At 42.9% G+C, this 13,025-nt stretch overlaps 1 protein-coding gene across 1 annotated transcript in view; it reads right to left on the bottom strand.

Moving 5' to 3' along the window:
* The window catches only part of CCDC170 (coiled-coil domain containing 170), a 120,916-nt gene that overhangs the window by 18,014 nt on the left and 89,877 nt on the right, over window positions 1-13,025 (bottom strand). Inside the window, exon 8 of the mRNA XM_006874358.1 lies at window positions 10,327-10,569. Coding sequence (XP_006874420.1) covers window positions 10,327-10,569 — 243 coding nt within the window. The remainder of the gene's footprint in view (window positions 1-10,326; window positions 10,570-13,025) is intronic.

The following is a 13,025-nucleotide window of genomic DNA, read 5'->3' as shown; positions in this document are numbered from 1 at the left end:
CACTGAGTGGACGTCTACAGGGCTGACCTTAGTGATCATTCATGGGTTCCCAATCATTGACGCCTACATTTGAATATGGACCCTGCTTTAGATATCAGTATAATAGAGTCTTGCTACGAGATTAGTTTCTAGGTATAGTAAGTATATTGTGATCGTACTTGTTCCTAAAAGATCATGCTAAATTGTTTTAAGGTGAAACGTCATCATGTCTACAGGTTACTCTCAAATCATTCAGCAATTTGGACTTCTTGCTCTTCATCTCTGTTTTCATCTCTTTCTCTAATTAGGCAACAAATATCAGTCATTAAAATGTTAACAATCTAGGTGAAGAGTAAGAGTGTCCGTCACACTGTTTTTGCAAGCATTCTATCGATCTGAAATTTTTCACAATAAAAAGCTGGGAAAGGGAAGGTGTAGATCATTCACCCTATCAGTAAAGCTTATACTATACAATACAAGGGGGCTTCAAGAAATTCATAGAAAATTTCCATTATCTTTCAATTCCATTTTCCACAAACTTTTTGAAGTCTCCTCATAGAGTATGTAGACCATAAAATATTTTGCAGAGTAGGCATACAACAAGGATGAAACAAATATCAATTTAAGGCAAAGTCACCCAGAGGAGTCTCCTTCATGTACAAACTATCTCATCACTGCAGAGACTGTATGTGGTAGGCAGGAAGTGGCTGGGATATGTGTGTTAAATTTAGAACTTGCATTAACAGAAAATGAGATAGACTCAGCCTTTCTGTTCAAATTGGGAAAACATTTACAGTGGGCTGTCTACCTAAGGTGACGGAAGACAGCTTGGAGAACTAGAAGTAGATAAATCAAGTCCTAATGAGAAGACTCTACAGCCAAGAATTTCTGAGAAGTAAACTTAATCACAATCCTGAAAGCTGCTTGAATTCTTGCTGTTGTGGAACAAGAGTAAATAACAGAGTGAGAGCCAGATCCAGCAAGAGTGATGGAACCTCAGCCTCCCAAAGTCAGAGTGCTGGGGTGGGCCAGGGCTAAGTCACCTTCTTAATCCTCATAAAGGACCTTCTCAGAGCCAGTCCAGAGGTTAACTAAAGACCGAGCCCCCCCAATTGTCTTCCAGTGGAGAGAACTGGGCATAAGCGACTCAGTGTGCCACCCAAACCCAAGCTAGGATGACGATGGTTCTGAGCATGCTTTACTTCTGGTGGAAGGAGACAGATCGTAGACATGGCTGGGCAAGTTCCACCCTGAAGAGACCAAACCCTCTGGGGAACAACAATTGCTGGGGAACTTACAATCAATCAAGGCTTAAGATCAATGGTGGAAGCTGGGAAGCATGCAGGACACAAAATGGCAAGAGCTGGAGGAGATGACTCAGCACTGGGGTCATGAGATGGCACTGGTAGACCAAACACTCCAGACAGGGTAATGAGTGGACACACTGAGTGGACGTCTACAGGGCTGACCTTAGTGATCATTCATGGGTCTGGTGACTGCCTCCTTGAGGAAGAGACTCTCACTCCATGGTGATTATTCTGTGTTGGATTACTATGGCTACCATACAAAGTACCACAAACTGGCTCAAAACAACAAATTTATTGTCTCACATTTTTTGGAGGCTTAAAGTTCAAATTCAGGACGCCAATAAAGGCTATACACACACACACACATGCGCGCGCACACACACTCTCTCTGAAAGTTCTAGAAGAAGCTATTTCTGGTCTTTTCCAGCTTTTGGTAGCCCCAGACATTCACTGGCTTGTGGCGGTTATCTCTCCAACCTCTGTCTCCATCTTCACATGGTGTTGTCCTTCTGCATGTATTTCTTTGTGTCTCTTCTGTTTTTATAAAGACGCCCATCAGTGGATTCAAGCCCAGCCTACTCCAGTACCACCTCATGTTCGTTAACTGATGGTGTCTGCAAAGACTATTTCCAAACAAGTTCACGATCACAGGTACTGGGGTGAGGGGTGGTCAGGAGTTATTCAGACCTTTTGCGGGGATGCAAATCAACTAATAACAAATCTTCTATTATATCCTAATGGCCAAAGGCTCAGGAAGGGAAGGTGTTTTGACTTAAAATCTAAAGTGTTTGTTCACCCACAGTTGTACCTTCTCCAAGATTTTCATGATACTATGGTCAGTTTCCACTTAAAATGAAACGGCCACCACTCATCTGTCAGTTTGTCCTACTGTGGTGGCTTGTGAATTGCTATGATTCTGAAAGCTATGCCACTGGTAATTTAAATACCAACAGGATCACCCTGGTGAACAGGTTTCAGATGAGCTTCCAGACAAAGACAGACTAGGGAGAAAGAGTGACGAACTACTTCCGAATCTTTAGTCACTGAAAACCTTATGAATAGCAGAGAAACACTGTCAGATAAAGTACCGGAAAATCAGCCCCTTGGAAGGCACTCAAAATGCGACTGGGGAAGAGCTAGTTGTCTTTTGTTGTTGTTGTTAAGTGCCATCAAGTCGATTTCGACCCATAACGACCCTGTATAGGGTTTCCAAGGAGCAGCTAGTGAGCTTGAACCACTGACCTTGCAGTTCAAATGACTTTACAGTCTGACACATTAGCCCACAGCGCCACACCAGGACTCCAGTTGCCTTTGGGCTGTATCATTTATGACTGGATTCAATTGAGTATATTGTGTCCTCGGGACTAAAGAGTAATTTCTTTCTCATTGAACAGAAGCACAAAAGTCTATATTCTATGAGTAGTGTGACGTCTCCATCAGCAACCTTGGCTCATTCTATTTTCTGTCCTACCTACCGTTCCAGTAATGGCATTTTTATGAGTAACTGAAAGCATTTTCTAGACTTTCTAGAGTTATGCCACATGATCCAGCAATGGGGTCCTGGTGTAGCGCTGGAGGATAAGCACTGTACTGCAGGGTCGGTTTGTACCCCAAGGTCGATGGTTCAGACTCACCAGCCACTCCTTGGAAATCCCATACCAGGTCACTATGAGTTGGAACAGACTCAACAGTACTTAACAACAACAATATCCTAGCAGTAGTTTTCATAAGCAAGGCCACCTCTTAGTCCAGTTTGTTCTTATTAAGTGCTGTCGTGTCCAAGTTAGCCGCTAGGAACTCCAGGCTCATTGCAGTCACCAGGCAGTGGGAAGGTGGAGCTTTCCATCTAGAACATACCACTTCTTTCTTCTCCATTGATCAGAACGTAGTCACCAGACCTTAGACTTAGCCAGCCTAAGAAATGGTGTTTGTATTCTGGGCCATTGTGCAACAAACAACTCAACTTGGCCTTTATCCTTGGTTCTTAATAGATAACATTTGGGATTTCCTGGTGTGGTTCTATAGGATAAGCACTGGACTGCTAACCACAAGGTTGGTGGTTCAAATCCACTTGCAGCTCCTTAGAAATGCTATACAGGGTCTCTATGAGTTGGAACCGACTCAACAGCTCACAAGAATAACAAAAGACTAGTGGAAGCCAGCAGGTGAAAGTGAGGGAACTTAAAGGGCCCCTGAGCTTACAGCTGGTACTCTGAAGGGGTAGTGAAAAGACCCTGAGTTTGTGGCCAGCGGGTCAGAAGTAAGGACGTCATGTGACTTCTAGGCTTACCAAGTTGGCATCTGCCTACTTGGTAGTCTGAAGAGCAGTGTTCTTTTAACTTGTGAGGTGGCTGGTGTCAGAACTTAATAAGGAAATTTAAATTAGGGATTTGTTATATCCTAGTTGGGAACAGTTAGAAAATTCCTAGATTTCGCACACAACACAGTTGGCAAGTGAAGACTGATTTTTAAATCCCCCTCACAGCAATACAGAAGAAATAAAGAATAGCTATTTGGTGGAGAGCTTCCATCTATCAGCCTTTACCATATGGTGCAACTTTAGTAGGGAATTGTGGCCAAAAATCAGACAGCCAAACGCTAGTGAAAACCATTATCATCTTCAGTGAAATCCCAAAGGGGACCCTTCTTAGCTGCTAGCATAATTTCTCTCCCAATGTCTCTTGATATCTTCCATGAAAGAGTCACCCTTCGCGATCCTTGCCCATTCTAGAACTTTCTCTAACACTGTCAGTGCATCCTCTTTGTTTCTTTGTCAGTGCTGATTGTGTAGCTCCACTGACCTGCTTCGATTGCTTTGAGTTCTTCCCACTTCTGGGAAAAAAGACTCAGAAAGATGAATCCTATGATATAACAAATTCCCACTTTTGATATCCCTGTTAAGTTCTGACACCAGCCCCCTCACAAGTTATTTTTTATGAGTGACATAAAGCATGTTCTTGACCATCTAGAGTTCTGCCATATGATTTCAGAGCCTACATCTACATTTGTGTATAAGACTATGCTCATGCCAACGAGTATCACTGATCATTCTAGATTAATGAGAAAAGAGCAAAGATAGAGTTAACGCATAAATACGGGAGTCCTGGTGTGGCGCTGGAGGCAGTTCAAACTGCCACACATAAATACAAGGAAGCATCCAAAAGTTCATGAGGAAAATTCTACTGTCTTATAGTTCCATTTTACCATAAACTTGTTAAATCCCCATCATAGTGTATTTATGCCAAGTAAAGGCAAAGCTACGTCATGGTGAACATACAAAGATTCTATAATAGTCTGGCAGCCCAAACAAACAAACGAACCCACCGCCACTGAGCTGATTCTGACTCATGGCAGAGTCCCTTGAGGGCACAACAGAACAGCTCCAGAGCTGCAAATCTTCACAGAAATGGACTGCCTCCTTCGTCTTTCTCCCACACATCATAGAAGAATTGCTATACCCTTAGCCACCACAACTGCTATCGAGTCAGTTCCAACTCCTGGTAACCCTGTACAGGGCTTCTGAGGAATGGCTGGTGGGTTTGAACTCCCAACCTTATAATTCGCAGTCCAGTGCTGATCCTACAATGCCACACCAGGAGTGCTAGGCATGCCAACTCAAAAGAAACTGTATCACAAATAATTGTTGTTAAGCGTTATCAAATTGGTTCTAACTCACAGCAACCCTATGTACAATAGAACAAAACATGACCCAGTCCTGTGTCATCCTCACAACTGCTGCTACGCTTGAGCCCATCGTTGCTGCCACCGTGCCAATCCATCTCGTTGGGGGGTCTCCTTCTTTTTCTCTGTCCCTCCACTTTACCAAGCATGATGTCCTTTCCCAGGGCCTTGAACCTCCTGATAATATGTCCAAAGTATGAGAGACAAAGTCTGGCCCTCTTGGCTTCAAGGAGCATCCTGGTTGTACTTCTTGCAACACAGATTGGTTTGTTCTTCTGGGAGTCCTTGGTACCTTTGATCGTCTTCTCCATCCCCAGTTGTTATTATGCTGTTATTATGTTATTAGTTGCAGCATCCATAAGAGAAGAAGACATCCCATGGTCCTGTACCATCCTCACAACTCACAACTCAAAGATTTGAGTTGGTACCACACATTCTTATTAATAGCTTAGCAAAATTAAATCGTGTATCAATGATTTCATTCTACTTGGATCAATAATCAATATCCATGAAAGCGGCTGTCAAAAAATCAAATGATGTCATATTGCATTAGGCAAATCCATAGCAAAAGATCTCTTTAAAGTGTTAACAATTAAAAGCAAAAGACCTCTTTAAAGTGTTAAATTTAAAGTGTCACTTTGATAACTAAGGTGTACTTCTTTCAAGCCATCATTTTTTCAATTGCCTCACATGCATACAAAAGGTAGACAATGAAAATGGAAGATTAAAGGAGAACTGGTACATTCAAACAGTGGTTTTGGCAAAGACTATTGAATATACATACCACGGACTTCGAGATGAATGAACAAGTCAGTCATAGAAGACATACAACCAGAACACTCCTTAGAAAAAAGGATGGTAAGACTTAGACCTGCTTACTTTTCACTTGTTTCCGGAAAGACCAATTGATAGAAATGAACATGAGGTCTGGTAAAGTCAGCAAAAACAAGGGAACCCATCAATGAGCGAGATGCATACCACAGCCACAACAATGGGCTGAAACATACCGATGATGATGAGCTGGCTCGGGACCAAGCAACATTATATTCCGTTATGTATAAGGTCGCCATGAGTTGGAGCCAACTGGATGGCAGCTAACAACAGCAGTTCCACAATGGGAGGGGTTTCCTGTCATTAACATGATACCTGGTGGCTGGTTAGTGTTCCTTGGGGAATGGTGTCATATTGGGGGCTTGGCTTTGTTCTCTGATTTTGATTGATTAGGGGGTAGTCTTGGTGTGGTGCTGTAGGCTAAGCACTAGACTACTAATCACAAGGTGAGCGATTCAAGCCCACTACTTGGAAATCCTATACAGGGTCTGACTTGACAGTACTTAACAATGAAAACAATGTTTCTCTGCTATGCATAGAGCAGAGAGGTTGGCCCAGGATCGAGCATTGTTTCGTTCTGCTGTGCATGGGGTCGCTATGAGTCGGTTCCGACTCGATGGCACCTGACAACAACAACAACAACAACAATGAAAACAATAGAAGTAGCCAAATCAGCCTTGGTGAAGGGAAGTTCATGGGTAGCCCCTATCCTTCCCTGGCCCCATGACCAAGCCATTTGTATGTGAATCCATTGAGGAAGCAGCAGGGCGGCACCGGAAGAGGCTGACCTCCAAAGAACGTACTGTTTGGTTCCTCTGATTATTGGGAGCATGTTGGCAGTAGATGTCCTCCAATGAACACTCACATATTATTACACAAAAGTATCAATCAAAATATGTAAAAGTCTAAGTAGCCTTTAAAACAGTCTTGATGCTAGTCAATCCCCAGCTATATTGTTTCTTGTGAGATATGCACATTATCTTGGGACATCATGTCTTGGTTTAGGATATTGAGAACCAACTATTCTGATACCCTAAGCCAGGATCTGGATTTTTTACTCCTATTTCTGACACCATCAACCCAGCCAGCTGCTCACCTCCAATACCATCCTCCTTCCTTATCCAAAGTTAAAACTTACTGTTGGAAAAGGCACCACCTTTTTTGTTCATATTTCTACCCAAGAGCTCAGAGCACTAGAACATACAAGTTTCTCTGGTAATACTGTTTATTCCCATACCAAGAGAATTAAAGAATTTCTTGATGGAAAACAATGTTGTGCCAAATATCATAACAGAATTGGGAAATGGTTTATGTTTGTAAAATCTTGACAGAAGATTTATTGGAAAGATATTTCTATTTGTATTTAAGAAAAATTGGACACCTCCTGATAAGCTATAACCTCTCTACAACCACCTCCGTTAGGGTAAAAATTTTCAAAAGTGTTAGCTCAGGTCTGCAAATACTCTACCCTCTTCCGAAGCCCAGCATTTTGCTTTATTTGCAAAGCTCTGTATTATACTTTAGCTAACAGTGGTTACGAATCGGGCTGCTAACTTCAGGGTCAGGAGTTCGAAACTACCAGCTGTTCCGTGGGAGAAAGATGAGGCTTTCTGCTCCGGTAAAGATTTAGAGCCTCGGAAACCCTGTACAGGGTCGCTATGAGTCGGAACTGACTCCACGGCACATAACAACTACAACAATAGTGGTAATGCCTTTTTTTCTTTATTACTCCATGCTGTCTCCCCACTAGGCGCTGTCTTACCACTTGCTTCCATTTCTTTGTCTTTTTCTTTCTTTGGAAGAATCTGTGGTCACTATTGATGTTGTTGCTGTTGTTGTTAAGGGCCATCAAATCGGTACTGACTCACAGCGACCCTGTATAAGGTATCTGAATCTGTAAGTCTTGCAGGAGCAGAAAGATTCACCTGTCTCCTGCAGAGCAGCTGGTGGGCTCAAACTGCTGACTTTGTGGTTCAAAGTTCATTGTTTATCCTACAAAAAATATGGTGGTATTCCCTATTTAGGGACTCTGCGTTCTGTTTAACAAAACAATGCTCTTGTAGCCCAAAAAGCACAGACCCTGTGAGGGAATGAGGACCACCAGCTGGGGAGCAGGGTTGGGGTGGAGTGGAGTTCAGCTCACACATACTCCACAGCTCCTATCAAGTCCCATCCATTTCAACCTCAAAACAAGCTTCGCATGGCTATTTTTTGGGAGGGGGATGGTGTGTGTGTGTGGGGGGTGGGGGATAAGAAATCATCTCCCTACCACCATCACACCAAACTGTTAGAGCAGATAGCATTTTGGAGCTAACTCTATTTCCTCCAGTTTGACTTCTTTTTTCTTTCCAGCATTGCTCAATCTTTCAGGGATTCTTCTCTCCCCTTTCTTCCTGAGATGGTATCTGGGTGGGAGAACACTCTTATAGCATTATTAGGAGAGATGTTTCATGTCTACAAGCTGCTCTGGAATCTTTCTTGCATCTAACATCTGACAGGTGAAGTCTATGAAGGTTCACTCCCCAAGGCAAGGCTGGGTCATGGGCTGGTCAACTAGGGTTCTCCAGAGAAATGGAACCAATTGGAGACAGGTTCTGTCTGGAACCTGATATGGGTATGGAGATAGAGCTATGGTCTCTCCCTCTCCCTTCCCTCCTTTCTTCCCTCCCTCTTTCTTCCTTCCTTCCTTCCTTTCAAAGAGCTGGCTAATGTAATCATAGGATCTGACAGGCCTGAAACCTACAGGTCAGGCAGCAGGCTGGAAAACCAAGTAGGATTTTTGGTACTTTCTTGAGGCCAACTTCCTCCTTCTCCCGAAAAAGATCAGTTTGCACTAAGATTCTCCCACATTAAGGGAGTGGCAATCTCCTTTCCTTACAGTCCACTAACTCCACCTGCAATCATACCTGCAAAACACCTTCATGTCAGCATCCAGACTAGTGTCTGACCAAACAGCTGACCACAGTCCAACCAAAGGGACACAGAGCACAGACACCATGCTGGGCTTTGAGAACTCAACACTTGTCTGTCAGTGGTACTGGATCTCAACTTAGGCCATCTGTCCCAGAGCCTCCACTGTACGGACAGTGAGTGAACACCCCACCTGCTCCCACAGTGAGTGAGAAATTTTCCAGAGTCCCCCAAAGTACATGCTGAGCATCAGGCTTCTAGGAGCCTGGGTGCCATACAGGCACCTTTCCAGTCCTGTGGGAGCAGCTGAATGCCGACCTCAGGGCTCCTTCGCCACCCTCCCCAAAGGTCCGTCTGAAAGGTAAGGAGGGGTGGAGGATACTTACATACCTCTGGTACTTCCTCCACAACCACTGCACCCCACGGGTGCTTCCCTGCCCTGAGCCATACCTGCCCCTTCCATAGGGACACAAGTCTCAACTTCATGACCTAGTCTTGGCAGAAGGGCTTCAGAGGCGAAGAGCTAATTACTCCGAAGGGAAAAATACGGTGGGAAAACATTTTCTAAAATATTATCCCCGCTACACATGTTCAAAGGCTGGCTGCATTCCAAACTCTCTTTCCCTACTGAGCCATTTCCAGATTTGGAAAGAGTCCAGAAGTCAGCTTTACAGTGTTCTTCCAGGAGCTCAGCCATTCTCGTCACGGTACTGATGACATGCATTCTGCCAGCGATGATGCTGTATATTCGGTTCTTATCCTTGACATTTTGACTGTTTGGATTAAGTCCTTCTCAGCATTCACTTCTTTCTTGCCATATTCATTAGACATTAAATGGCTTGAATTCAAGAACCCTGTCTCCCAAGCATGTTCTCTCCCTGCACCGCCACGGCGCAACAGAAGTACTGCAGCCTGGCTAACGCTCCCTAGAAAAGAGTTGTGTTCATTGTCTCACATCTTCCTAAGCAAATCCCTATGTGTTATGTCCTGACACAATCCCGAAGACCACAACCACCACGACCACTGGTTGCCATCCAGTTCATGCCAACTCAAGGCGACCCCAGGTATGTCAGGGTCCAATGTGCTTTTCAATGCCTGATTTTCTTATTTCCTTCAGAGCCACTTTTAGGTGAATTCAAACCTCTACCCTTTGTTATGGCAAGCAGCCAAGCACTTCAAATGTTTCCACCACTTAGGGACTCCACTTGTGCCCAAGCCACATGCTTTTCTGTACCTATCATACACTTCTCTTTGGCTGAACTTTCACCCAGCAATTACAGCTTCATTTCAAATTCTGAAGAGACACTACGCTGATTTGTGTGATAAACTTCTACTTTTCTCACAACTCTGGATATTCAGCACAGTTCTTTTTTTTCTGGGGCAAACATTACCTAGCCGTTTTGTCTTTTACATCCACTTTTATTGTTGTACTTGTTTAGTACCATCGAGTCGATTCCAACTCACAGAGACCCTGTATAGGGTTATTGAGGAGAGGCTGGTGGCTTGGAACCACTGGCCTTGTAGTTACCAGTCCAATGTTTATCCTACAGCGCCACACCAGGAATGCTATGGAGACTAGACCAAAAAAAAAAAAAAAAAAATGAAGCTGGCCTCTTACCTTAAGCTCATTGGTGTCAGCAAGTTTGGCTTTGAGCTCAGTGTTCGATACTCGACAGGCACTCAGCTCCTTCTGCAGTCTGTCCACCTTCTTCTCCAGCTTCCGGCTGGCGACGGTGGCCTCGTCCCTCTCCACCGCCAGGGCTGTGCGCGCCTGCCTCTCCTCTTGAAGCTGGGCTAGCTTCTGCCGGAGGAGGGTCATGTGTAGTTCCTTACTCTCCAGTCGTTCTTTCTGAGTCTTGAGCTGGTTTGATAGAAACAGAGATTATTTTTTTTTTAATTAACTGATGAATCAACAAATATCAATGAACTTTCCTAATAATGTTCGCCTGCCTCTACATTTCAGTGTGACCTATTTGTAAACCACCAATAGTGGTTATTAGATTCCTTTTCCTGGTGGCATTTCTCTGGGTATTTTCTCCAAGCATTCATTCCATAGCTATGGAAATCCAGGACACTAAGGAGCCCGTGCATAAAAAGGGGAGCTTTTCAACATTGCAATTCTCTCCAACATTATTATATGCATCCAAATAAATATGTGAACTAACTTTTAAAACTCTGAACACGGGCTTATCAAAACATAATAATTAAGCAATTGTTCTTATTGGTAAGTGCTGTCAAGTTGGTTCAGACTCAGAGTGACCCTGTGTAGGGTTTCTAAAGAGCAGCTGGTGAGTTTGAACCACTGACCTTCTGGTTTAAACCGACCTTTCAGTCCAGTGTGTACCCAACAGGACTCCAATAATAAGTCAGAAACAGGCAAACATCCCTCCCAACATCCAGCAGCAACCTGCCTCCACTGCTCATTTCTGAAAGAAGACTTGTGGGAATCAGAGCTACAAACCCGGACTGGCAAATTTCACTCACTCAAAACAGGGCCGAGGGACACCAAGCATGAGCGTTGTTTTTAAAAGTAAGGTGTACCAAAGACATTGCTAAGAAAGCTATGTTTACATATTTAAAATCATTGGGGTAGGAGAGACTTGAAGAGGCTTTTAGTTCACCAATGCCTTTGTCATCTGCCTGGCCCACAATCTCCACACAGGGAACAAGGTCCTCAAACACCACTTACCACTGGCAATCAAACTTGATGAAGGAAATTATAGTGAATTTTAGAAAAAGATACTGGATGCTAAGAAGGGAAGAAATTAAAAAAAAAAAAACCCTCCTGGTTCTCATATGTCACAATTAGTGAATGCAGTATGAAGTATTAAGAAAGCTCTTTTCATCTGTAGCAAACATAGGGACTCAGAATCATGTTGAATTAGAGAACATGAGAGCAAGAGAGCGTCACATTTTCCCTAATTATACACTCGGCACTTTAATGTGTTAGTTACTTAAGAGGTGTGAGGACTTAGTAAAATGCAGGTTCGAGTACCTTGCCAAACAATGATATAGCCTTGTCCAAACCACCAATCGCTTTCCAACAAGGCCCTTTTATTATTTCTTTAACTAAATTTCTGCTATAGATTAAATTACCCACTGCCATTTAGGTGATTCCAACTCACAGCCACCCTAGAAGACAGAGGAGGACTTTCCCCAGGGATTCCAAGGTTTCAGTCTTTACAGAAATAGCCTGCCTCATCTTTCTCTCTGGGAGCAGCTGGTGGGTTTTAACTATCTACTGACCTTTTGATGAGCCGTTGACCCACTGCATCACCAGGACTCTTCTATGGATTAAATTGTTTCCCCCAAGAAAGCATGTTGGAGTCCTAATCCCTACACCTGCATATTGAAAATAGGATTTTCCTTTGGTTATCAGTTAAACTCAACAAGGTCACATGAGGGGTAATTCAAAAAGTTTGTAAAAAAAAAATAGAATTTAAAGATAATGGAATTTTCTACATACTTTTTGAAGCCAGGAAGAGGGCAGTATGCAAGAAGAGGGAGGTTGGCAGGAGAATGAAGAAGATAGGTGAAACCACAGGGAGGTATGCAAGAGCTAAATGGAACCGAATTATTATGATATATAACCCACCTTGGAAGAATGGGTACATGGACACAGGCAGACTGGGTTTAGAACTAAGAGTGGAATGTATATATATTGATATAGCCCATAAATATAATGAGTTTGAAAGAGGATATTTGTACACAACTAAGAATGTGATTGAGCATAAAGCAAGCAAAATGATGAAACCTTCTTAGATATTATCAAACATTTGATGCATTAGACACTAATGACCAAAGAGCAGAAGAGTTGTGGGATGACATCAAGAACATCATAAAGAAGAAGAAAAGGGTTTTATTAAGAAGATGAGAAAGAAGGTGAGAATGTGCCCATTCCAAAGAGAGGTGATCCAATGGAATGCAGAAATCATCTAACAATATCATTAGTATCACATACAAGTAAAATTTTGCTAAAGATAAATCAAAAACTGCTTCAAGAGTACAATGACAAGCTTTAAAAAGGATTCACATGAGGACACAGAATGAGTGATATTATTGCTGATATCAGATGAATCTTAACTGAAAGCAGAGAATATCAGAAAGATGTCTGCCTGTATTTTATTAACTATACAAAGGCTTTTGACTGTATGAATCATGACAAGTGATGGACAACATCGCTGACACTGAGTATTTTGGAATACTTAATTGTGCTCATGAGGAACCTGTACATAGACCAAGAGGCAGTTGTTCAAACAGAACAAGGGGACACCGAGTTGTTTACAATCAGGAAAGGTGTGTACCAGGGTTGTATTC

Source organism: Chrysochloris asiatica, unplaced genomic scaffold (assembly GCF_000296735.1).
Source record: "Chrysochloris asiatica unplaced genomic scaffold, ChrAsi1.0 scaffold00271, whole genome shotgun sequence".
Taxonomy (NCBI): Eukaryota; Metazoa; Chordata; class Mammalia; order Afrosoricida; family Chrysochloridae; genus Chrysochloris; species Chrysochloris asiatica.
This window is presented reverse-complemented; position numbering and strand designations above follow the sequence as displayed.